General features: G+C 37.2%; 1 protein-coding gene across 1 annotated transcript in view; it reads right to left on the reverse strand.

The window, feature by feature from the left end:
- Positions 1-640: 640 nt before the first annotated feature.
- Positions 641-24,061, reverse strand: part of LOC124798513 (lysosomal acid glucosylceramidase-like) — a 118,166-nt gene continuing 94,745 nt past the window's right edge. The window contains exons 7-8 of the mRNA XM_047261956.1: positions 14,158-14,438; positions 641-1,686 (exon numbers count right to left, since the gene is read on the reverse strand). Of these exons, the coding sequence (XP_047117912.1) occupies positions 1,587-1,686; positions 14,158-14,438 (381 nt within the window). The 3' untranslated portion in view covers positions 641-1,586. The remainder of the gene's footprint in view (positions 1,687-14,157; positions 14,439-24,061) is intronic.

The raw sequence follows: 24,061 nt of genomic DNA on the forward strand, positions 1-24,061 counted from the left end.
AATAAATGGAAAGAGCATGTAAGCTGAATGCCAGAAGAAAAACAACTTTTAGGATATGGTCTGTGAGATAGAAGAAACCCTGGTAGACACAAAGGGAGATGAGATCAACAATAACATTTTAAGACAGAATAGGCAGTTAGCCTAATCCCAGGAACTGAACGTGATGATGATGAGGCCAGGAATTCCACAAAAAGCTGAAATAAATGATGTCAACCTGCATTTTAGTTTTTAAGATCATTTTTCTCCAGAGTATTTTATTAGTTAAAAACAAACAAGAACCTGAAAGCCAAACCCACAGATTATATTGTAGACGGTCAACTTCATTAACAGAGTTGCTGGGAACATTAAAAATTAGATCAAAATTATAAGTAGTTTGTTAATGGTTTGGCCTGTGAGTGTCAGACAGGCCAGTTAGTTGTGTTTGCTATTTGAGGTTGAGATGCCTCAAAATCTGTAATACAATTACTCACCAGGGATGAATACATTGGATGCACAAAAGGTTTGGTTGAAGAACCTGCAGCTACAGTATCTTGACTGTAATGCATTAGTGGGATTTCATATAATAACTGCATCAGCTATGAGCGTCACTATCCTACTCTATAAATTACTGTTTAGATTACAATGTAAATTAAAACAGATATTATCAATCATTCATGTTTTTTATTAAAATACAAAATGCTTTTCAAGGGTTTGTAACCTCTTCCTCAAATGTATACAGTGGTTTACATGTGTATTGCTGCTTAATGCAACCAGCAGCCTGCTTTGCATTGTACTTCACTGTGAAATAATTATATCATTTGTTATTCAGAATATGCTACCATATATTATACTATAAGTTATAAGATTATCCACAAAAAAGCTGTTCCAGTAAGCTGTATAGTGACTCATTATCATATATCAGTAAATACATATGAAAACACAAATTTTCCAGGCATTACACAGATATACATGTTGTAAATCAAAGAGCATTGTACAGCCATTTAAAGGTACAGATAGCATGTCAAGGAAAATTTTCTTGTTGTTATCATCTTTGGACTGAAAATTGTTTTGAAGCAGCTCTCTACTTTAGCGTACCCCACACAAATATCTCCATATCTGCATAACTACTGCAATGTTCTGCCACTTGAAAATGTTTATTTTAGAGATTTTATCACATTTAGCAGACTACATGCAGTTCACTAAATTAAGTCTCAAAGGAGGCTGTTGTAACACCACAAAAATGTACGATGGCTGATTTGAAATTAAAGCTTTAGATATAGGACAGTTCATCAGAAATGCCTTTACAAGCACTGAAGATAAAATAATAATAATCTATTGCACTGACCATTTGGTTTACATGCTGTCTCAGCTCACTGAGTGTAGAATAAAAAAAACAAACACCCACACACACATCACCATTTCATTAACTTATTTGTACATGGACAACAAAATAGTTTTATTTGAATTATTAATTGTGTTCTTCAGTCCATAATCAAAAAACAAATTTAAGCTGTCTTATAAGAGATCTTAATCTCCCATGTCCATCAACAATTTGAAGCATCATTTTTAAAAATTTCAGACATTATTAAAAATCCCACACATGTATGTTACCAGTACACTAGAGTGTTGAAAGATCTTTCTGGAATTGAAAGAGTAATGTAGCCATGATCTGGGTCTGCAATTGATATTGTTGTATTATGATCTCCCCTAGAACACAGAAACATTAGCAGTCAGAACATGAAGCAGAAAAGAAAACAATGGAATCTCCAGGTTGGAATATCAACAATATTGTTAAGGAAACAGAAAACCTTATTATCATATTAATGCATTTCATCAAGAGTAAATTTTGATAAAAACTGATGAAATAGATGATAGTTATAATGTTTGAATATTGATAATTTCAGAATTAAGTCTTTCGTCCACTTTACATTTGTGTAAACTTTGTCTATGGTTAGGATGTGTACTGGTAATAGCTATAGATATTATAAATACAAATGTTTTATTCCACTATTCAGCATATTTTCATGCAATTGGTGTCATCAGTGTTTACATAATAATAATAACAATAATTATAATAATATAATGTTTGACATGAAAAATGTTATTAACTACACTATAATAATCTCGGATGGATAGAATACATATTTGTGCAAATGTCAATAACAAGAAGTTTCCTAATAGATCAGTTACAAGATAAATGAACTATGCAGTACAGTGAATGACAAATAAATAATCAAACAGATAATTAACAGTAAATGAAATAGTAATAAAATAGTTGCACATTGTGGCATATGTATAGTTTGCAGTTAATTTATAGTTCATTCTCATAAGGCAAGTGGGTCATTTGTCACATTCTCAAGGAACTCTTGAGCATCGTAAATTACTTTACTTTTGATCCACCTCAAAAGACCAGTTTTAAATTTATTTACTGGCACTGTGTAGGCATTTTCAAGTAATTTCTTGGAGTAGACAGGACCAAGATATTTGTAGCTCTTATGTGTCCTTGCAAGCGTAGCATGTGGCATATTAATTATATGTCCACTTCTTATGTTATGGTCATGAACTGCCCTCCTTCAGTCAAATTTACTCAGATTCTCTTTAACGAAGACAAGGCAGTTGTAAATATATAGGCCAGGCACTGTCATTATATTTAGTTACTTAAAATAATCTCGACATGATTAATACGGGCTAAGTTCTGCTATGCACCTTATGGCTTTCTTTTGCCATTTAAACACTAATTTTGAGCCTAAGGAATTGCCCCATAATCGTATTCGATAACTCAGGTGAATGGAAGAATGCAAAATATGCTTACAACAGAAGTTCTTTACTGACACTACTCTTCAGCTTGTACAACAGATGTATGGCATGTGCCAATATGCCACATGTCTTCCCTGTGTGGGCATCCCAGCTGAGCTTTAGATCTATATGAAATCCTAATAATTTTACTGTTTTGTTATCATGAGTGGGAGCATTCAGACTGAATACAGTAGCTTCAGTTTTACTATCGTTCTTCTGCAGTACATTTGCCTCAAACAAAGTAGTGCACTTCTCCATTGCCACTGCCATGCTGTGTAGCATATTTCCAAGATTGGTATCACATATATGAGTGTTGTGTCATCAGCATGTAGCACTGGATCACACAATGCAACTGCAGGTAAATCACTTATATAAATAATGAAAAGGAAAGGTCCAAGAACAGATCCTTGAGGTACACCCTTTACAACTGGAAGACATTCTGACATTTGATTATTTACCTTAACTAACTGTCTTCTATTGTCCAAGTATGACTGCATTAGGCATAGATTTTTTTTTCTGGAGCAGTGTACCTTAAGTCAATAAAGTATTTATTCATCAAAAATGAGCAGTAAGCATATTCTGTAAAGTATATAACCACACCTGCTGCAGAGGTCTTTTTAAGGGTCGTGATATTTATACACTCAGTTACCACTGAATTTGTTTATTAATCATTTTAATGAATATATCATCTCATTGTGTGAAGTTCAGAGTAGAATTAACTACTCTTGTGCACAGATAACAAAACATGGTACTGAAAGCCTTTGGCATTTTAAAAGAAAACTAAAAAGATAACTCATTAGCCACTCATTCTATAAATTATCTGAATATCAGTTCAAAGGTGGAAAAGTTCTGTTATTTATAAGCCAAGTAGCAGCATTCACTGTGAATCTGCATAACAGGTAGTAATGTACTGTAAACAGGACTAAGGACTGGAAATCGTAAACAATTGTTTTCACTGAAAAACACCAATGCAACTGTTTAACATAACTGAGAAAGCTGCAATTTTTCTCGAAGTAGTGGCTTCCTCTCTGATTTACTAGGCTAAATTTAGTTGGCATAAACATGTATATCAATAAGCAGTATAGTAATAACTTATGGTTAATACGACTCTATGATTTGCTTGTCTCTTATGGATCGATACCGTGACTTGCTCCAAACCCCTAATGGTTCTCATTCTTGATGGGATGTACACCTGATGTTAAATGAATGAATGAGTAAATGAATGAAATTAGTCCCTGAATGAATGAATGAAATTAGTCCCTTTTGATTTTACCACTTGTTTTGGAAAGCAAGACAAAGTTGCTGTGGCAAGAAGCTTAAGGAGAAGTTAAATTTACCAATTACTACATGCACAATGTAATTGGCACTTTTTGCAGAGGACCTGGAAAGTGGGGGTATCGATAGAAGTCAGCTGGTATTGCCTTGGATCCTCTTGATTTTAGGTTTCATTAGCAACAAATTCTTATCACACTAACATTCTACAGTAGTATTTTTTTTAATTTGTAGCATATGATTCTTATGTAAAGTTATTTCAGCACTCCTTACTTCACAGTGTCACCCCTGGTTTCATAGAAACACAGATGAATGTTTGTTTTGTGTGCTACCTAACCTACAATAGTAGTGTTTGTGGGAGATAGATATCACTCACATCCCCTTCCCATCCCCCACCAACTGAAAAGTTACATTCTGTTTACAGTACAATATTACTTCTTCTCATGATTTCTCTCTAAACATCATTGTGGGCATGTATAGCAAGGGAAAGGTGGGCAGATGCCCCCTTGTAGAAGATACTTGAACTTGTTTGAAAAGATGTGGGTGTTCTCTTCATATAATCAGCACTGACTTGTCAGCAGGGAAGTTAGTAGAAGTAATAAATATAATAAATTTGGGCAAAAGCAATCCACTCAGCTACTGGCAGGCACTGTGACAACCACGAACAATGTGGTTACTCCCAGATAATTTTAAATCAAAACACTTTTCTGCTGCTAAAATTTTAATTTTAAAAATGTCACTTTCTACGGTAGTCTTACACCCTGCATATTAGTAACAGACCATATCATGTATTTATTTTGTCACTGGCCCACCTTTTAATTTTGGAACTTGGAACACACTCTACTGAAATATTTTAATAGAAGGAATTAAATGTTGCACACTGTGACTTGAAGAAAACAAAGCAAGTTCAGCTTCTTGGCTACAACACTAACACGCAGTGCAGCAAATATGCAAATCCTAGCAGTCTTTTAATGCTGTAAAATAATTGTGGATGATGTTTTAGTGGGAAGAAGAAACAGTGACCAGTACCACTTAAAGATTTATTGTCTTTTGACTGGTTTAAGTTATTTTATATAACCACTGTCACTTGAAAATACTGTTAAGACATATATGTTAACTGCCTGTCATAATCAAGAAATGTATGTTGTAACACCAAAGTAGAGCATTTGCAGGGGACAATGATTTTAAATATGATTATATATAGGTTATTGAATGAGCTACACTACCTGCATTACAATTATGTTACAAAGTGAAGTTCTCTACATAACTTGATTTTTCCTAATTGTTTTCCAATTGCTTACTGTTTCAAAATAAATATGAGGTAAGCTGCTGTTATTTTTCTCACTTGTTCTTGACAGCAGAATGAAGAATGAATTTTGAGTTCTGCATGAAATTTTATTATTTCTGGATGAGTAGTAGGAAACACTGCATAGATGTTGTACACAAGTTTAAAAGACACTGAGTTTCTAAAACACACTGTCCTCAGGCTAAGTTACTGCATCCATGTATAAGATGTTTAAGGACAGATCTCATAACAGCAGCGAGTACAAAGAGATGTACATTAGAATAAGAAAAATTTGTTGTTGTTGTTGTGGTCTTCAGTCCTGAGACTGGTATGATGCAGCTCTCCATGCTACTCTATCCTGTGCAATCTTCTTCATCTCCCAGTACCTACTGCAGCCTACATCCTTCTGAATCTGCTTAATGTATTCATCTCTTGGTCTCCCTCTACAATTTTTACCCTCCACGCTGCCCTCCAATACCAAATTGGTGATCCCTTGATGCCTCAGAACATCTCCTACCAATCGATCCCTTCTTCTAGTCACGTTGTGCCACAAATTCCTTTTCTCCCCAGTTCTATTCAATACTTCTTCATTAGTCATGTGATCTACCATGTAATCTTCAGCATTCTTCTGTACCACCACATTTCGAAAGCTTCTATTCTCTTCTTGTCTAAACTATTTATCGTCCACGTTTCACTTCCATACATGTCTACACTCCATACAAATACTTTCAGAAACGACTTCCTAACATTTAAATCTATACTCAATGTTAACAAATTTTTCTTCTTCAGAAACGCTTTCCTTGCCGTTGCCAGTCTACATATTATATCCTCTCTAATTCAACCATCATAAGTTATTTTGCATCCCAAATAGCAAAACTCCTTTACTACTTTAAGTGCCTCATTTCCTAATCTAATTCCCTCTGCATCACCTGACTTAATTAGACTACATTCCATTATCCTCGTTTTGCTTTTGTTGATGTTCATCTTATACCCTCCTTTGAAGACACTGTCCATTCCGTTCAACTGCTCTTCCAAGTCCTTTGCTGTCTCTGACAGAATTACAATGTCATCAGCAAACCTCAAAGTTTTTATTTCTTCTCCATGGATTTTAATACCTACTCCGAACTTTTCCTTTGTTTCTTTTATTGCTTGCTCAATATACAGATTGAATAACATCAGGGATAGGGTACAACCCTGTCTCACTCCCTTCCCAACCCACTGCTTCCCTTTCATACCCCTCGACTTGTATGACTGCCATCTGCTTTCTGTACAAATTGTAAACAGCCTTTCACTCCCTGTATTTTACCCCTGCCACCTTCAGAATTTGAAAGAGAGTATTCCAATCAACATTGTCAAAAGCTTTCTCCAAGTCTACAAATGCTAGAAATGTAGGTTTGCCTTTCCTTAAACTAGCTTCTAAGATAAGTCGTAGGGTCAGTATTGCCTCATGTGTTCCAACATTTCTACGGAATCCAAACTGATCTTCCCCGAGGTTGGCTTCTATCAGTTTTTCCATTCATCTGTAAAGAATTCGCATTAGTATTTTGTAGCTGTGACTTATTAAACTGATAGTTCGGTAATTTTCACATCTGTCAACACCTGCTTTCTTTGGGATTGGAATTGTTATACTCTCCTTGAAGTCTGAGGGTATTTCGCCTGTCTCACACATCTTGCTCACCAGATGGTAGAGTTTTGTCAGGACTGGTTCTCCCAAGGCTGTCAGTAGTTCTAATGGAATGTTGTCTACTCCGGGGGCCTTGTTTCGATTCAGGTCTTTCAGTGCTCTATCAAACTCTTCACGCAGTATCATATCTCCCATTTCATCTTTATCTACATCCTCTTCCATTTCCATAATTTTGAGACGTTTGTATTCCTTTTTGCCTGTTTCATTTACTGCACTTTTATATTTTCTTCTTTCATCAATTAAATTCAATATTTATTCTGTTACCCAAAGGTTTCTACTTGCCCTCATCTTTTTACCTATTTGATCCTTTGCTGCCTTTACTATTGCATCCCTCAAAGCTTCCCATTCTTCTTATACTGTATTTCTTTCCCCCATTCCTGTCAGTTGTTCCCTTATGCTCTCCCTGAAACTCTGCACAACCCCTGGTTTAGTCAGTTTATCCAGGTCCCATCTCCTTAAATTCCCACCTTTTTGCAGTTTCTTCAATTTTAATCTACAGCTCATAACCAATAGATTGTGGTCAGAGTCCACATCTGCCCCTGGAAATGTCTTACCTACCATTATATAATCTATCTGATACCTTTTAGTATCTCCAGGCTTCTTCCATGTATACAGTCTTCTTTTATGATTCTTGAACCAAGTGTTAGCTAGATAAGTTATGTTCTGCGCAAAATTCTACCAGGCGGCTTCCTCTTTCATTTCTTAGCCCCAATCCATATTCACCTACTATGTTTCCTTCTCTCCCCTTTCCTACTCCCAAATTCCAGTCACCCGTGACTATTAAATTTTCGTCTCCCTTCACTACCTGAATAATTTCTTTTATCTCATCATACATTTCATCAATTTCTTCGTCATCTGTGGAGCTAGTTGGCATATAAACTTGTACTACTGTAGTAGGTGTGGGCTTCGTGTCTATCTTCGCCACAATAATGCGTTCACTATGGTGTTTGTAGTAGCTTACCTGTACTCCTATTTTTTTAATTTATTATTATACCTACTCCTGCATTACCCTTATTTGATTTTGTATTTATAACCCTGTATTCACCTAACCAAAAGTCTTGTTTCTCCTTCCACCGAACTTCACTAATTTCCACCATATCTAACTTTAATCTATCCATTTCCCTTTTTAAATTTTCTAAACTACCTGCCCGATTAAGGGATCTGACATACCACGCTCCGATCCATAGAACACCACTTTTCTTTCTCCTGATAATGACGTCCTCTTGAGTAGTCCCCGCCCGGAGATCCGAATGGGGGACTATTTTACCTCCGGAATATTTTACCCAAGAGGACGCCATCATAATTTAATCATACAGTAAAGCTGCATGCCCTCGGGAAAAATTACAGCTGTAGTTTCCCCTTGCTTTCAGCCGTTCGCAGTACCCGAACAACAAGGCCATTTTGGTTAGTGTTGCAAGGCCAGATCAGTCAATCATCCAGACTGTTATCCCCGCAACTACTGAAAAGGCTGCTGCCCCTCTTCAGGAACCACACGTTTGTCTGGCCTCTCAACAGATGCCCCTCCATTGTGGTTGCACCTACGGTACGGCTATCTGTATCGTTGAGGCATGCGAGCCTCCCCACCAACGGCAAGGTCCATTGGTCAATTTATAGATCTGAAATAAGTTTGGCAAAATGTAGGGTGAATGATAACTATATTCTTAAATCCAGACACAGCTGTAAAGCTGCCTGGGAAGTAATTAAAAGTGAAATAAATAGACCAGCAACTCAACTAGCTATACCCATAGCCCCAGATGTCTTAAACTCACACTTTGTTAACTTCAGTTTACAATAAGAATTGTCTCACCTCAACGCCATGCTTGATGGTAAAACTCTTTTAGGTTCAAATAAGTATGTAATCCATAAATTCTGCTGGGCAACAGTAACTGAAAATGATGTTAGCAAAGCAATAGGCAAACTAAGTAGTTCCAGAGCAGAGGACTTCTATGGTCTGTCAAACTTCGTCATAAAGAAGATATCAAGTGATCTTCTGTCCGCTCTAACCACGCTCATTAACCGTATATTACTGCAAGGGATTTTCCCCGACTGTTTGACAATAGCAGTAACTATTCTCATATTTAAGAAAGGAGATAAATCAAACCCAAGTAACTATCGCCCTATCTCATTAATCCCAATAATATCTAAAATAATCGAAGACTATGTTCACCAACAAACGAATCACTATTTTGGGAGGAATAACTCATCAAGTAACTCACAATATGGATTCAGATCTAAACTATCCACAGTTAAAGTGGCTGAAAATATTGTTAGTGATATATATGATGGCTTTGAAAATAAATTAATCTCCTGTGCTACTCTCCTAGACACTGTATCTCATAGTTCTTTGATCATGAAATTAAGACACCATGGTATGGAAGAGGACACCCTGAAATTATTAGAATCCTACTTAAGCAACAGAGTACAATTGGTTAGTGTAAATGGGCAGCTGTCAAACCTACAAACAATAAAAAGAGGTGTGCCACAGGGCTCCATACTTGGGCCCTTCCTGTTTGTAGTGTATGTTAATGATATGTTACCCTGTAAACAGTCCTCTATGCGGACTGTACGAGAAATCTGTATGAGAAAAAAATAAAATAATATTTGAAAAATCATTTCATTGGTTTAGTGCTAACTTCCTATTCGTAAATGAAACAAAAACTGAGGAAATATTCTTTAATTTGAAGGTATCAAACAAAGAAAATAAGTCTGTTAAACTGTTAGGAATGATGATTGACCAGAAACATATCACATAGTCTGTTCTAAACTTGCACGTGCTATATTCCTACTTTATAAGCTTAGGAATAGTGTCAGCCAAAACTTGCTGCTGCATTCATATTTTGGTTATATACACCCCCATCTTTCATATGGTATTCTGCTCTGGGGAAATTCTCCCAATTCAATATCAATTTTCAGATGGCAAAAAAAAGCTCTTCGATGTATAGTAGGTTTATCTCCTAGGGGTACATGCAGGGAACATTTCAAAAAACTTAATATCATGACAGTTGCTTGTTTGTACATCTATTATTGCTTATTACACGTAAAAGAAAACATAGCTCAATATCCCCTTAGGTCATCTGTCCACACCCACAACACACGACGAAACCACACAATTGATCTGCCATACTGTAGACTGTCCAAGACACATAATAGTTATAAATATGTAGGCCTTGAACTGTTTAATATGCTCCCTACAATTGTACAAACAGTATCTAAAAGTAAATTTAAGACAACATTGGGTCAGTGGCTCAAAGGTAAAGCATTTTACTCAGTTGATGAATATAAAGATTGTAATATGTCAGATTTGCTGTTTTAACATAGGGAAAGGTACCTCTGCCTGTAGTAGGAACTAAACTTGGAAAAACAATATCTAACATATAGGCATAATAGACCTATTTTGAGTGCTCTATATTTGTATCAATAGCTTAGGATAATGACATAGTATTATCAACTTGTATATGATAATGACATAGTGTCATCAACATGAATACTCCTCGCTTAATATAAATCGGTATAATGTTTTCTTTTTTATTGTAAAATAAACAATATATAAAATTCCAAATGTGTGCTATTGTACTACACTAACATTCATATGATTTATATACACATTGTTATGAGAATATAACCATCTTTATACTGTAATTGAACTTATTGATGAAGCCCATTGTATAAGAAAATACTGAACGGCTAATAAAGATTCTTATTCTTATTCTTATTCTTAAGAGCAAATATTAATTCAAAACCACTTTCTTAAGGGTTCAGGCACTGCAGCATTGAATAGTACTTGATGGAAAACATTTATCTTAAACACTCTTTTATACAATAGCTTGATCATTTACCATCAAAAAAGTTTCTTACTTAACCAGGTTCTTGAAACGATAAGAGCAAATATGACCATATGCTCCATTGAGATGGTCTTCTCTACACAATTTTTATGATAAAACTCCTAGTCTTACATGTTATGGAAATAAGAAGTAAAATTTAAGTTACACATTTCACTTTGCACATGGCTTAATGCATCCCAGTGAGTGGCAATGAATATTCCAAACGTCAGCACCAGGAAAGATGTGTGCACAACAACAGTGTAAAAAGTGGAAGTCCAGGAAGATAATTAATTTTAGGATAAAGAATAATAGTGCTTTTGAGTATATAATTTACCTAATTTGTGATTGTTACATGGAGTAATTGTAACCATCAAATCAATATCAGGAATTTTTTTTAAAGCAAGGTGAGTTCAGTTACATTACATACATCCTTGGTCATGTTTTTCAGAAGTCAAGATATTTAAGTAACTTATGTTTTTATGTGTAATTTAAGTGAAGACATTATTTTATTATACTGTAATCTGTAGGAAGCAATAGCATTACTAATATTTTGATGTTCTCTATACAAATTGACATGACATGTGATATAATACATAAATAAATTCTATATCTACACGACTACTGCACAGTTCACATTTATGTGTCTAGCAAAAAGTTCACTGAACCAGTTTCACATGAGGAAAGCGAAAACATAAACCTTCCCATGTGAACTCTGACTTCTCTTTTTTTATGATGGTCATTCCTCTCTATGTAGGTGGATATCAAAACAATATTTTTATATTTGGGGAAGAAAGTTGGAGATTGAAAATTCATCAAAACATCTACCCACAAATTGACATCCTATTTTTTATATCATATCAGTGATATTGTCTCCCTTATTTTATGATAATACAAAAGAAGCTGCCCTTCTTTGAATTTTTTCATTGTCCTTTGTCCATCCTATCTGGTAAGAACCCCACATTGCACAGAAATGCTCTAGCAAAGGATGGACAAGCTTAGTATAGGCAGACTCTTCAGTGGATTTGTTGCATCTTCTTAGTGTTCTATCAGTAAAATGCAGTCTTTGGTTTGCTTTCTATACAACATTATCTACATGATTGTTTCGGTTTCAGTTGTTCATAGCTGTTATTCATAGGTATTTACTTGAATTGGTGGCATTTACATTTGTGTGATTTATTGTGTAATCAAAATTTAATGGATTCCTTTTAGGATTCATCTGGATGACCTCACATTTTTCATTGTTTAGGGTCAATTACCACTTTTTGCACTATACAGGCATTTTGTTTAAAACCTGTTGCAATTTATTTTGATCTTCTGATGATTTATGTGAATGTGACCCTGCGAGGTAACATCACTGGTGGTAGACTCAGCTCTGGCACAACAGACTCTTTGAACAGGAATGCTTAGGAATGTATGCTCTTATCAGTAATAAATGTTGTTCTACAGCACGTTACAACCATATGGTTATTCATTGTAATCATCTCCTACAACCTGTGGATCCACATTAGTGACTCCTGTCAATTGTGATCATGTAGAAATGTATCATTTCTGACATGTACACATCGACGATGCCACTGACATGCTCAAATTTTGCAGTACAGTTTTCACTGACAGACAACATCTCTTCTTTCATGGATGGCACCTGTAACTATGGATAACACCATGAATGTAACCAGAGTGATATGAAGTCATAGTGACACCCTGTTGGACAGAGCTATAGCAGTGTGCAGTTTGTGTTGTGTGTACTTTGTGATTTCTCTCAGATCTGTGCTTCCCTTGGCAACTAGGCCACACCTGAACCTAGGCAACCCAATCTATTGGACACATGCTTAATTGTGTTTGATCAGTAAACCTCACCATGGTAAAATACAGTTGTAGCACAGCTCATGCAGCCGGCTGTGTTACCTACTGTGCCATCTACCACCGTATCATGTTATAATGTTGTTCCCAAATAATAGGTGCTTATCATGGGAATCCATCAACTACAGGACACATCTCCCATTTCTGCCATAATGGTTGGATTGGCCTGCGTTGTGGTTCATCATCGTGGACAATAGCTTTGCTTTGAGCAACCCCACAATCATTCATGCAACCATATTCATCACACTTCTAAACCACAATACTGTAACAATAAGTGATACCATACTCGTGCCCGCAACAGACAATAAATATGGAACTATGAAATCTGCTCTAATTTGCCATATCAACCATTCCCCAGAGGAACAAATTCATCACATCATTAAAAATGAAGTGTTCAGTGATAAACCACCATCACAATTATTATGCTGTCTGCATATGCAGATCAACATTTATCACATCCTGACCACATGGTATAGACTGCAGATTGTGAAATGTCCTCTGCAAGTCCATGAGCATGAATCTCTAGATGCTCGTCATAGGTTACTGAATTGAATACATTTGATCAAGAAACACAGTGTATCAAAAATGTGGACAACAATGATGGTGGGCATGATGTGCAGTTTCCATGACGGCACACACAACAGCATGCCAACCTCAAGCTAAACCGACCCTGCCTGAATATCACTGACTCCGACATCACTGCTCATGGATGGAGTGATGACATTTGCACAACATCAAGAAACCCCCACTTGTCCACCATCCATGCTGAGCTGACACATAATGCCAATAACCACACCGCACCAGTACAGAACACCGCCAGCCATGTCATGCCCTCACTGTTGCGAGTTATCACCAATCTCACCGTGCCCACCCCCCCTGCAGAACATTGCCAAATGCATCATGCCCACATAGCCAAATCATGTAGTGAAATAATTATCTCTGCTAGAAACCTACGAAATATTATAGGTGGAAAAAAGCAACCAATCACAAATTTTGACTAAATTATTTATTTCAACATAATTAGTTTATGGCCTAGGCTCATTGTCCAATGACATAAATAAACATGTGCCTACCAGCTTTCTCTTCAGCATGACATGCATCAGTGAAGCAGACTCCTGTTTTTTAATGCATAAAATAAATTTTTTCTCAAGTATCAGGAAATAAAATGTTAAAGTTGCTATAAAACACACAGTCATTAATATTGTGTTGTACTATGGGACAAAAGTGTGAAATTTGTTGAAGAAATCATTACTGCTAATGTGAATATGAGCCAAGGTGTGAAACTAGGTAAGGTGAAATAAATCATACATACAAAAAATGTTCTGGTTGCAGTTTTTCTTCATTATACTTCTGAAAACATCTGCTGCAAACCTTCATTGATGAAATCATGAAAAAACTATTTATATTATTATGAACTTTTGCTCTGTTGTAAATAGAAAATGATGAAAAAAGGAACTTACTTATTGAACAAAATGATAGCTGTTGCATTATATGTAGTTGTGAATGGCACAGTTTCAATTCCATTTTCATTGTTTGGAACAATATTAATCCTCACTGAATCTTCAGGAATAAACTTGGAAAAGTGGCCAATAGCATAAAATAATGGCTGCTTATAAAATTCATCATTTTTCGCATTCACAATAACTGAAGCATCAACATAGTTTTCTACCCAGTTAGGGCCACCTTCCTGGTTTAATGCCAGATTCCAGTCATACCATCCAGTAACCCAGTGTGTGAAATCCTGGAAAGACGATTTAAGTGAATACCCTGGGAAGTATATGATAGATAATGCAGTGATTATCATTTTATTGTTGGCTGAGTGGTACATACTGGCACAGCATATGTCGTTGTATTTAGTTGCAACACATGCCATACAGAAAACATTCATGGAATAATTGTTACAATAGGTTATTACACATGTAGACAAAATTTTTAGTGTGTTTATTTTAATGATAATAGTTACTAAGTATCAAAAATGTTCTAGTAATGGAGAGGTTTTCATATTGTACCTTGAATAACAGTCAACAATATCTAATCTTAAATGCAAATTATGTCTTCTTAGCTTACCATCAGCAGGTGCAGACATAAATAAATTCTCAAAAGCTGATGAAATTCAAGGCTCTTGAAACAAAAGATTCCTCATCTAGTAAAACAAAAGAAATGGAGATGAAAATGGGTTTATTTCAGGGCAAAGCAGGAAAACCTATCAAACACTAAGGTCAAGCAGGAATGTACATTATGTGATCAAAAGTATCCGGACACCTGGCTGAAAATGACTCACAACTTCGTGGCACCCTCTGCCAGAAATGCTGGAATTCAATATGGTGTTGGCCCACCCATAGCCTTGAGGACAGCTTCCACTCTTGCAGGCATATGTTCAATCAGGTGCTGGAAGGTTTCTTGGGGAGTGGCAACCCATTCCTCATGGAGTGCTGCACTGAGGAGAGGTATCAATGTCGGCATTGCAAAACATCCCAAAGGTGTTCTATAGGATTCAGATCAAATCTCTGTGCAGGCTAGTCCATTACAAGGATGTTATTGTCGTGTAACCACTCCGCCACAGGCCGTGCATTATGAAAGGTGCTCAATCATGTTGAAAGATGAATCACCATCACCGAATTGCTCTTCAACAGTGGGGAGCAAGAAGGTGCTTAAAACATCAATGTAGGCCTGTGCTGTGATAGTGCCATACAAAACAACAAGGGGTGCAAGCCCCCTCCATGAAAAACACAACCACATCATAACACCACTGCCTTCAAATTTTACTGTTGGTACTACACATCCTGGAAGATAACGTTCACCAAGCATTCGCCATACTCACACCCTGCCATCGGATCACCACATTGTGTACCATGATTCGTCACTCCGTACAACGTTTTTCCAAGGTTCAATCGTCTAATGATTATGCTCCTTGCATGAAGTGAGGCATCATTTGGCATTTACCGGCATCATGTGTAGCTTATGAGCAGCTGCTCGACCACGAAATCCAAGTTTTCTCACCTCTCGTATAACTGTCATAGTGCTTGCAGTGGATCCTGATGCAGTTTGGAATTCCTGTGTGATGGTCTGGATAGATGTCTGCCTATTACATGTTATGACCCTCTTCAACTGTCAGCAGTCTCTGTCAGTCAACAGAAGAAGTCAGCCTGTATGCTTTTGCGCTGTACGTGTACTTCACATTTCCACTTCACTGTCACATTGGAAACAGTGGAACTAGGGATGTTTAGGAGCTTGGAAATCTCGTGTATAGACATATGACACAAGTGACACCCAATTACCTGACCACGTTTGAAGTCTTTGAGTTCCATGCATGCAGCACCCCATTCTGTTCTCTCGTGATGTCTAATGACTACTGAGGTCGCTGATATGGAGTACCTGGCAGTAGGTGGCAGCACAGTGCACCTAATATGAAAAACATGTCTTTGGGGTGTCTGGATACTTTTGATCACGTAGTGTATGAGGGATAAAATGCAAAATGAAATGACAGTGAGAGATAAGTTTGAAAACTTGAGAAGTCAGAAACAGTTAGAGATGCAAGACACAAGTCAGAACAAGTAAAAGACAGATTTAAACTAGGAGCACAGATGAGAAATATTTGACAGCAATAAATAAAAGTAATGTGATGCAAATAGTGAAAAAGAAGTAAAAAGAAATAAATGTCTAACTGAATAATGTTAAATAGGAATAAAAGGGAAAAAATCAATAATCAAATCGGCAGCATTGGGAAAAGGTAAGGTGAAAGTTGAAAGAGAAAACATCACAATAACATAAAATATAATGCTCTCAATTACTGAGAACACCTTTAATGCAAAACGATGGGTTGACAAGTCTCATGAAAACATACTGAGTAATATTTTTTTAGTAAAATAAAAATTTAATTACCATCAGAAACTTAATTAAGCTTCAGGTATTTAGACTAAGCATATCCTATTTATATAGTAAGGAAAATTCTGGCAGAATGTGAACACTTTATGAGTAAAGGAGGCCATTCACTAAACAGAAAAAAATGTTGAGTCTTAAACAACCACACATAAAGAAGAAAGAAAACTTGCTAGTTTTCAAAATAAATCTTTTGTCAGGCTACGATATCAATATATAGACACACATATAAATGCACACATCCATGCACACATGCCCACATACAAATGTGCGTGCGCGCACACACACACACACACACACACACACACACACACACACACACACACACAATTGGTTTTGGGTGGATGGCGAGAAAGTAGCATGAAGTAGGAACATGGGTGGCATGGGTAGCTAGTGGTTGGAGGGAGGCAGCAGAGTTGCTGGCTCAGAATGCAGGAGGGAGGAGTGGCAGGTACATGGACTGGGCATGTGATACACAGTATTGGAGCTGATGGAGTGTGGCACATGACAAAGGTGATGTGTGTTGGAAGTGGGTTACAGGACAGAAGATGGGGAAACCAGCAAACTGAAGCAAAGGCAGCATAAATGGGACACAAGACTTCATCATAGTTTTTGTCTGATCAGTCATTTCACACTTTAATGCAGTGTAGATGAAAACTGCACCTGGATGAAAGCTATTATGTACTCTTGCATTACGTCCTGCAGTGATGCAATGATCATTTTCTAACAAAGGCTCACATATTGTAATCTTATAATGTGCAGCAAGTACAAAAGTAGAAAACAGCACACAATCATACTGTGCTAATGAAATCTTACAAAGATTTCATTACCAGAACACAGTATGACTGCATGCTGTGTTCTAGTTTCGGGCTTGCTGCACGTTATCAGAGTACAGTGTATGAGCCTTTGTTTGCAAAATGATCATTGTGTCACTGCGGGATGTAATGCAGCAAGATTCTTCATCCTGATGCAGTATTCATGTAGACTGAATTAAGGTGTGAAATGACTGATCAACTAAAACTTGTCATGTCTTGTGACCTTTTTCTGCTGCCCTCGCTTCTGTTTACTGATTTTACTGTATTTTTTGTAAAAATTTCTGAAAGAAGTGTGATTGCGATTATTAATGTAGTTTTCAGGTTGTGATGACATTTGAAAATGAAGACTCAGTGCATCAAAACTAGTAATGTAACCTTTTCAAAAATTTCTTGCATATTGTACCTGCTGCACATTGTGCCACTGGGTGATCAACTTCATTCTTGGTTACAGTTTAGGAGTAGCCATTCATTCTGGTTGACAATTGGTTGGTTGTCATACTGGCATAAAAAGTTGTACAGTGTGATTGCAGCGGATATGGTACGTGACATGGCTGCTTCCACAGGTGGCTCAACATCTGACAGATAAGCCTGTGCGAGGAATGGAGTAGGAGGTGCTGAGTGGGTGGATTGGTTACATTTTGCACCTGGGTCTTGCACCGGGATATGATGCCTATGTCATACATCATAAATGATTTCTTTTATTTCAAAGGAAATGCCTTTTGACTCAATATAATATTATTCACCAGTATGAATCATAATAATCAATACCTTTTTACATAGAATTCAACCATGGAAAAAAATTACATGAAAAACATATTATAATACAACTGAAACGATAGTACTATAATTTTGGTGTGCCATACAGAATGAACAATTTTTGGTTACCTGTGTCTCTACTCAGCTTTTCCAGATTTACCATTTGGTTTGGGCAAATACACATATGAGATAAAATAAAGCATTAAAAAAATTGTTATTAACCCTCTGGCTGCTGCTGACAAGTTAATTCGTCATACTCCACCACTCCTGAGGAGCTATTGACAAGTTTAAGCCTGGCCTTTGGATTTTACTTCAGTGCTACTGAAGAATTAACATGGGCTTACTTGCTGTCCCCTGAGCACTAATGGCAGGCATAGGTGAGCCAGCAGTCAGGTACCTAAGTGCTGTTGATGAGTTTAAGTTTACAGTGGTGTTTCCACCCTATATCTCAACAGCTTTAGGCAACTAGGTTGTGTTCAGACACTTTGTGATGACCTCTTTTGCTGCATTCAACCTCACTTTTCAGCAAAATTTGGATCCCAATGTTTTTTTCATCTGTTCTACATAGAGCCAGATTGAGGATGAATAATTTTGTGTTGACATAGGTGACAACTCCTCCACAGACTTTGCAAGCAACAGTCCTAAGCCATTTACACCAGCAGGTGTAACATTACAGTTGTATCTTCCAACAAGAGTTCCTCCAAATCTCCTCTATCAATTTGGGACAATAATAAATCTACGAGAAGCTCCGAAGTCAGAAACTAATTTATACACCTACAATAATGTTTGTCTCAGCAGTGCCAAATTTCAGAGCAGTAGAATGAGACATCACAGAAAGCACTCCACAGATATTCAACATGGGGTGAGGTAGGCTGATTAGGTACCCCAGCCCATGTAAAGGCCCAAACACAGGCTACTTAGTGTAGGTGGATGCACCATCTGAGAGTGACACAGCACTCAGCTCGGTATGTAGCAAGCACATCTGCAGGACCCAAATAGTCAATAAAAGATGATAATTTGAGTTGTCTCAACATTATCTTGCTTCTCAATACCAATAAAATGTGTTAACTATGGTGTTTACAATACTGCTAAATTTCCCTTACCATACCCACATCACACAAGGTGCTTAATAACAAATTACACATTTTGTCGCTGTGTAGCAGATTAATCTGTGACTAATGCCCCTTCAGCCATTGTGAAATTTTAACAGTTAAGAATAAAAGGAACCTATCGGGTGCTCAAATAAATCCAGATTAAGTTTAAAAGACTGTTCAAAAACAAAAAACTGGAAAATAGAGATATTTCTAAGGCATTTATAAAAATAAATATCCATGACCAATGTAGATAATTTTTTTTTAATTAAAAATTTGTAAAGCAAGTGCAGGCATTGTTCCCCTCTTCCTTCTTCTATAAAACCATCTGAAATCCTATTATGATCCTTCTCACTGGAATCAGTTCACATATCATGTTCTGTAAATGATCATAAATGATCATGGTGAAGAGCATTTAGGAATGCATTACAATTCAAGCTACCCATTAACAAACAGCAGAGACGCTGTAGGCTACTTGTATAAAGTATGCTAGTGATAAATTATCACTACTGTGCTAATCTACTCACACTGCTGGTTATGGGAATCACTTCTAGGTTACCCTGCCCTCTGGCAGCTCCTACCAGACATCTTCAGTGGGTGAAAGGTCTAAAGAAACTGTCACCAGGGAGACAGTTGAACACTGTCCATGTCATTTATGACCCATTAAAATAATATATCAGTCCTCTAGGGTCTTAGGCACATGGGGCTATTGGGATCCAGCAAAGAACTGACTATGGCCCTACTGCTACAAAAAGCATTATTGCAGAAGGATAAATTGCTGCCTCAGTATATTACAGTGCTTCCATTGTCCAATTGTGAGATATACTGAGAGATGCTTCCCCTGCCTACTTTGTTTGGTTACTCTTGAAAGCTAATAATTTGCATATCCATGAGTTTAGTACCCTTCATCCTAATTTGATGTTGTGTAGAGTGTTGCAATTTCTAAGGTAAGAAGTATACATTTAGACCTTGTGGGCCCATTCTGCACCTCCAAGTGATTAATGGTGATAGATATACCCTTCAGGTTCCCCAATATCATCATTATATGTTCCACCACTTACCACACAATTATACATGTCCTAGCTTCAAGTCAATTTCAGGGAGTCTGCATCAGGAATGGCAATGAACACATAACGTTAACACCAGTTCATCTATATAAACCGAGGATTGAAAATTCATGACACAGACATTTAAGAACAAGAGGGCCAAAACTGTTCTGGTAGCTCATACACAGGCAGCAGTTAATGTGTTTCTCACAACCCGCCACACAGTATCTGTCACCAGCAAAATCCTGGCACAAATATTGCATTGCAAATAGCCAAGAAACAATGCTAAAGCCTGTCAACTCACAAATTACATTATTCTAAGCCCTTCACATGCCTCAGTTCAACCTGATAATCTCTGGTGTGGGCATGTTCATTCAGAAGATCACTAGTTGAATTCCAGCTACTGTGTAGCCTTAGTGATCCCACAAGCCACACCTTCACCAACTCAGGAGGACAAGAACCAGCAATAGCGTTATTTTTAAGGTCTTTTTGTCACAAGTCTACATACTGTCCATTGCAGAACCTGATGGTGATGCACCTGCATCTCTGACATAGCCAGACATTCTGTTTTCTACTATGTTGGAGATCCCACAGTCTCGGATGTCTCCAGTCTTACTGTACCATTCACAGAGGGGAAAGGTGGTACTGTGGAGGGCAGTTTACACTGGCAATGTTTCTAGGTATGGTGGTACCTAAAAGTATATAGGTCTTTGTCCTCAAGAAGGCATGTCATCTCTGAGGCTTTAAAATAAGTACTGAGCTCACTGTTGCCTTAAAAGAATTGATACATGAAAAAATTAATGCAATGAAACAGTGCTGATATTCTCTGATTCACCGTTTGATTATTACTACTTTTCAGTTGTTGTTGTTGTTGTTGTTGTGGTCTTCAGTCCAGAGACTGGTTTGATCCAGCTCTCCATGCTACTCTATCCTATGCAAGCTTCTTCATCTCCCAGTACCTACTGCAACCTACATCCTTCTGAATGTGCTTAGTATACTCATCTCTAGCTCTCCCTCTATGACTTTTACCCTCCACACTGCCCTCCAATACTAAATTGGTGATCCCTTAATGCCTCAGAACATGTCCTGCCAATCGATCCCTTCTTCTAGTCACGTTGTGCCACAAATTCCTTTTCTCCCCAGTTCTATTCAATACTTCTTCATTAGTCATGTGATCTACCATGTAATCTTCAGCATTCTTCTGTACCACCACATTTCAAAAGCTTCTATTCTCTTCTTGTCCAAACTATTTATCGTCCATGTTTCACTTCCATACATGTCTACACTCCATACAAATACTTTCAGAATTGGCTTCCTGACCCTTAAATCTATACTCGGTGTTAACAAATTTCTCTTCTTCAGAAATGCTTTCCTTACCATTGCCAGTCTACATTTTATATACTCTCTACTTTGACCATCATTAGTTATTTTGTTCCCCAAATAGCAATACTCATTTACTACTCTAAGTGTCTCATTTCCTAATAGATTGTGGTCAGAGTCCACATCTGCTCCTGTCTTATAATTTAAAACCTGGTTCCTAAATCTCTGTCTTACCATCATATAATCTATCTGAAACCTTCCAGTATCTCCAGGCCTCTTCCTTGTATACAATGTATATAATGAACTTGTCTTTAAGGTACTGGAAGTGACACACCAGATTGAAACTCTTAACAAAGAGATAAAATACTCTGGAATAAAAACCACAGTGGAACCGGCCATGTAAACGTAAAATTCTGTAAATTTTGTCCAGATTGGGGAGTTAAATCATGATAAAACTCCAGTAACCAACTTCTTTTACATCATCAAGATACATTCCAGAACAAAGTGAAACCACTTGTTAAATTTTTTCTAGTAGATACAATACTGGCATTGCATATACACTCCCCATTTATTTGTAGTATAAAGTAAGAAGTGAAGCCAAATTTCTAACATTATCTTCATCATATTCACTGGAGCTTTTTGACAAACTATGACTATTTCATGATTGAAGATGCTAATCTTCTTCTCCTTGGATGCAACAGGTAATATCAAATTACTATGACTGAAAATTTTAGATATGACTTCACCATAAGTGCCAAAACTTTTCTTATAGTGAATGACATTGTTGTGTATATATATCTATTGGCTTGCACATCAATGTTATGGTTTTTCTGAATTGTGCTATAATTATCTGCTATGTTGGTACAAGAAAAACAAAACTGATTAAATTATAGAAATCAATGTTTTGGTCACAAATTATTTTATCAAAATTCATGAGCTGTTTCAGCATTGCAGTCATTATCAGGTTCAACGGTGCACTAGTGCAAGTACAGCAGTGGCACATAGGCACTTAGTCAATACATGTAAATATGTGTTATTGCTGTACTTGTTGTATCTGATGAACATCAGTCATGAATTTTTGGATTATAACATGTGACCAAGACACTGATTTCTGTAATATCATCCATTACAAAAGTTACAAGTCTCCTCTACAGCATCAAGTAGCCTCATTTTGTAAAAATGAAACTGCTTAAAATAATCATATGACTGCTTCAAAAATATTAACTCTTGGCACTGCTGCTGTCACTAGGTGCTCTAGACATGCTAAAGCAAACCTGCTACTACTTTCGTCAGGTGCTGTAGAGGTGTTCATGAACAATGCCTTGCCAACACCTATGTGCCCCAGATGAGTTAAGATGGAATGCCATTCAGATACCTGTGTGCTCTAGATTGGTTAACACAGTGAGGCATATTTCTGAACCAAGTGTCCAGTAACTATTCAAGGCTTGGCCTGCTCAGTTGAAAATCCCGTTTCATATTTTCTGTTGTGGTCTTGTCTTGCTGTTTCATCTTTGTTTTTGTCTAATATTGAGTTCTATGGAGAAATCAGCATGCTGTTGTATGGAGGAAGAAGTCTTGGAGAGTCTCACAAGAAGTGACAGTGAAAGTGAATTCCTCAATTGTGATGATAGAGACAACTCTTCATAGGTTACATCCAACAAGCAACATTGTATTTGGTGTGAGCAGGGTGAGGAGATGTGTGGTATTTGAAAAATGTGAGGAAGGTGGCAAAGTATTTGAAAAAGATGAAAAGATATTTTAAAAAGGTGATTAAGAAGTGACAAATTATTTCAATAAAAAATATGGCATAAGTGAACCCTCCCATGAACCATGGACCTTGCCATTGGTGGGCAGGCTTGTGTGCCTCAGCGATACAGATAGCCATACCGTAGGTGCAACCACAATGGAGGGGTATCTGTTGAGAGGCCAGACAAACGTGTGGTTCCTGAAGAGGGGCAGCAGCCTTTTCAGTAGTTGCAGGGGCAACAGTCTGGATGATTGACTGATCTGGCCTTGCAACACTAACCAAAACGGCCTTGCTGTGCAGGTACTGCGAACGGCTGAAAGCAAGGGGGAACTACAGCCGTAATTTTTCCCGACGGCATGCAGCTTTACTGTATGGTTAAATGATGATGGCGCCCTCTTGGGTAAAATATCCCGGGGGTAAAATAGTCCCCCATTCGGATCTCCAGGTGGGGACTACTCAAGAGGATGTCGTTATCAGGAGAAAGAAAACTGGCGTTCTACGGATCGGAGCATGGAACGTCAGATCCCTTAATCGAGCAGGTAGGTTAGAAAATTTAAAAAGGTAAATGGATAGGTTAAAGTTAGATATAGTGGGAATTAGTGAAGTTCGGTGGCAGGAGGAACAAGACTTCTGGTCAGGTGACTACAGGGTTATAAACACAAAATCAAATAGGGGTAATGCAGGAGTAGGTTTAATAATGGATAGGAAAA

The sequence above is a fragment of the Schistocerca piceifrons genome, chromosome 5 (assembly GCF_021461385.2).
Source record: "Schistocerca piceifrons isolate TAMUIC-IGC-003096 chromosome 5, iqSchPice1.1, whole genome shotgun sequence".
Classification (NCBI taxonomy): domain Eukaryota; kingdom Metazoa; phylum Arthropoda; class Insecta; order Orthoptera; family Acrididae; genus Schistocerca; species Schistocerca piceifrons.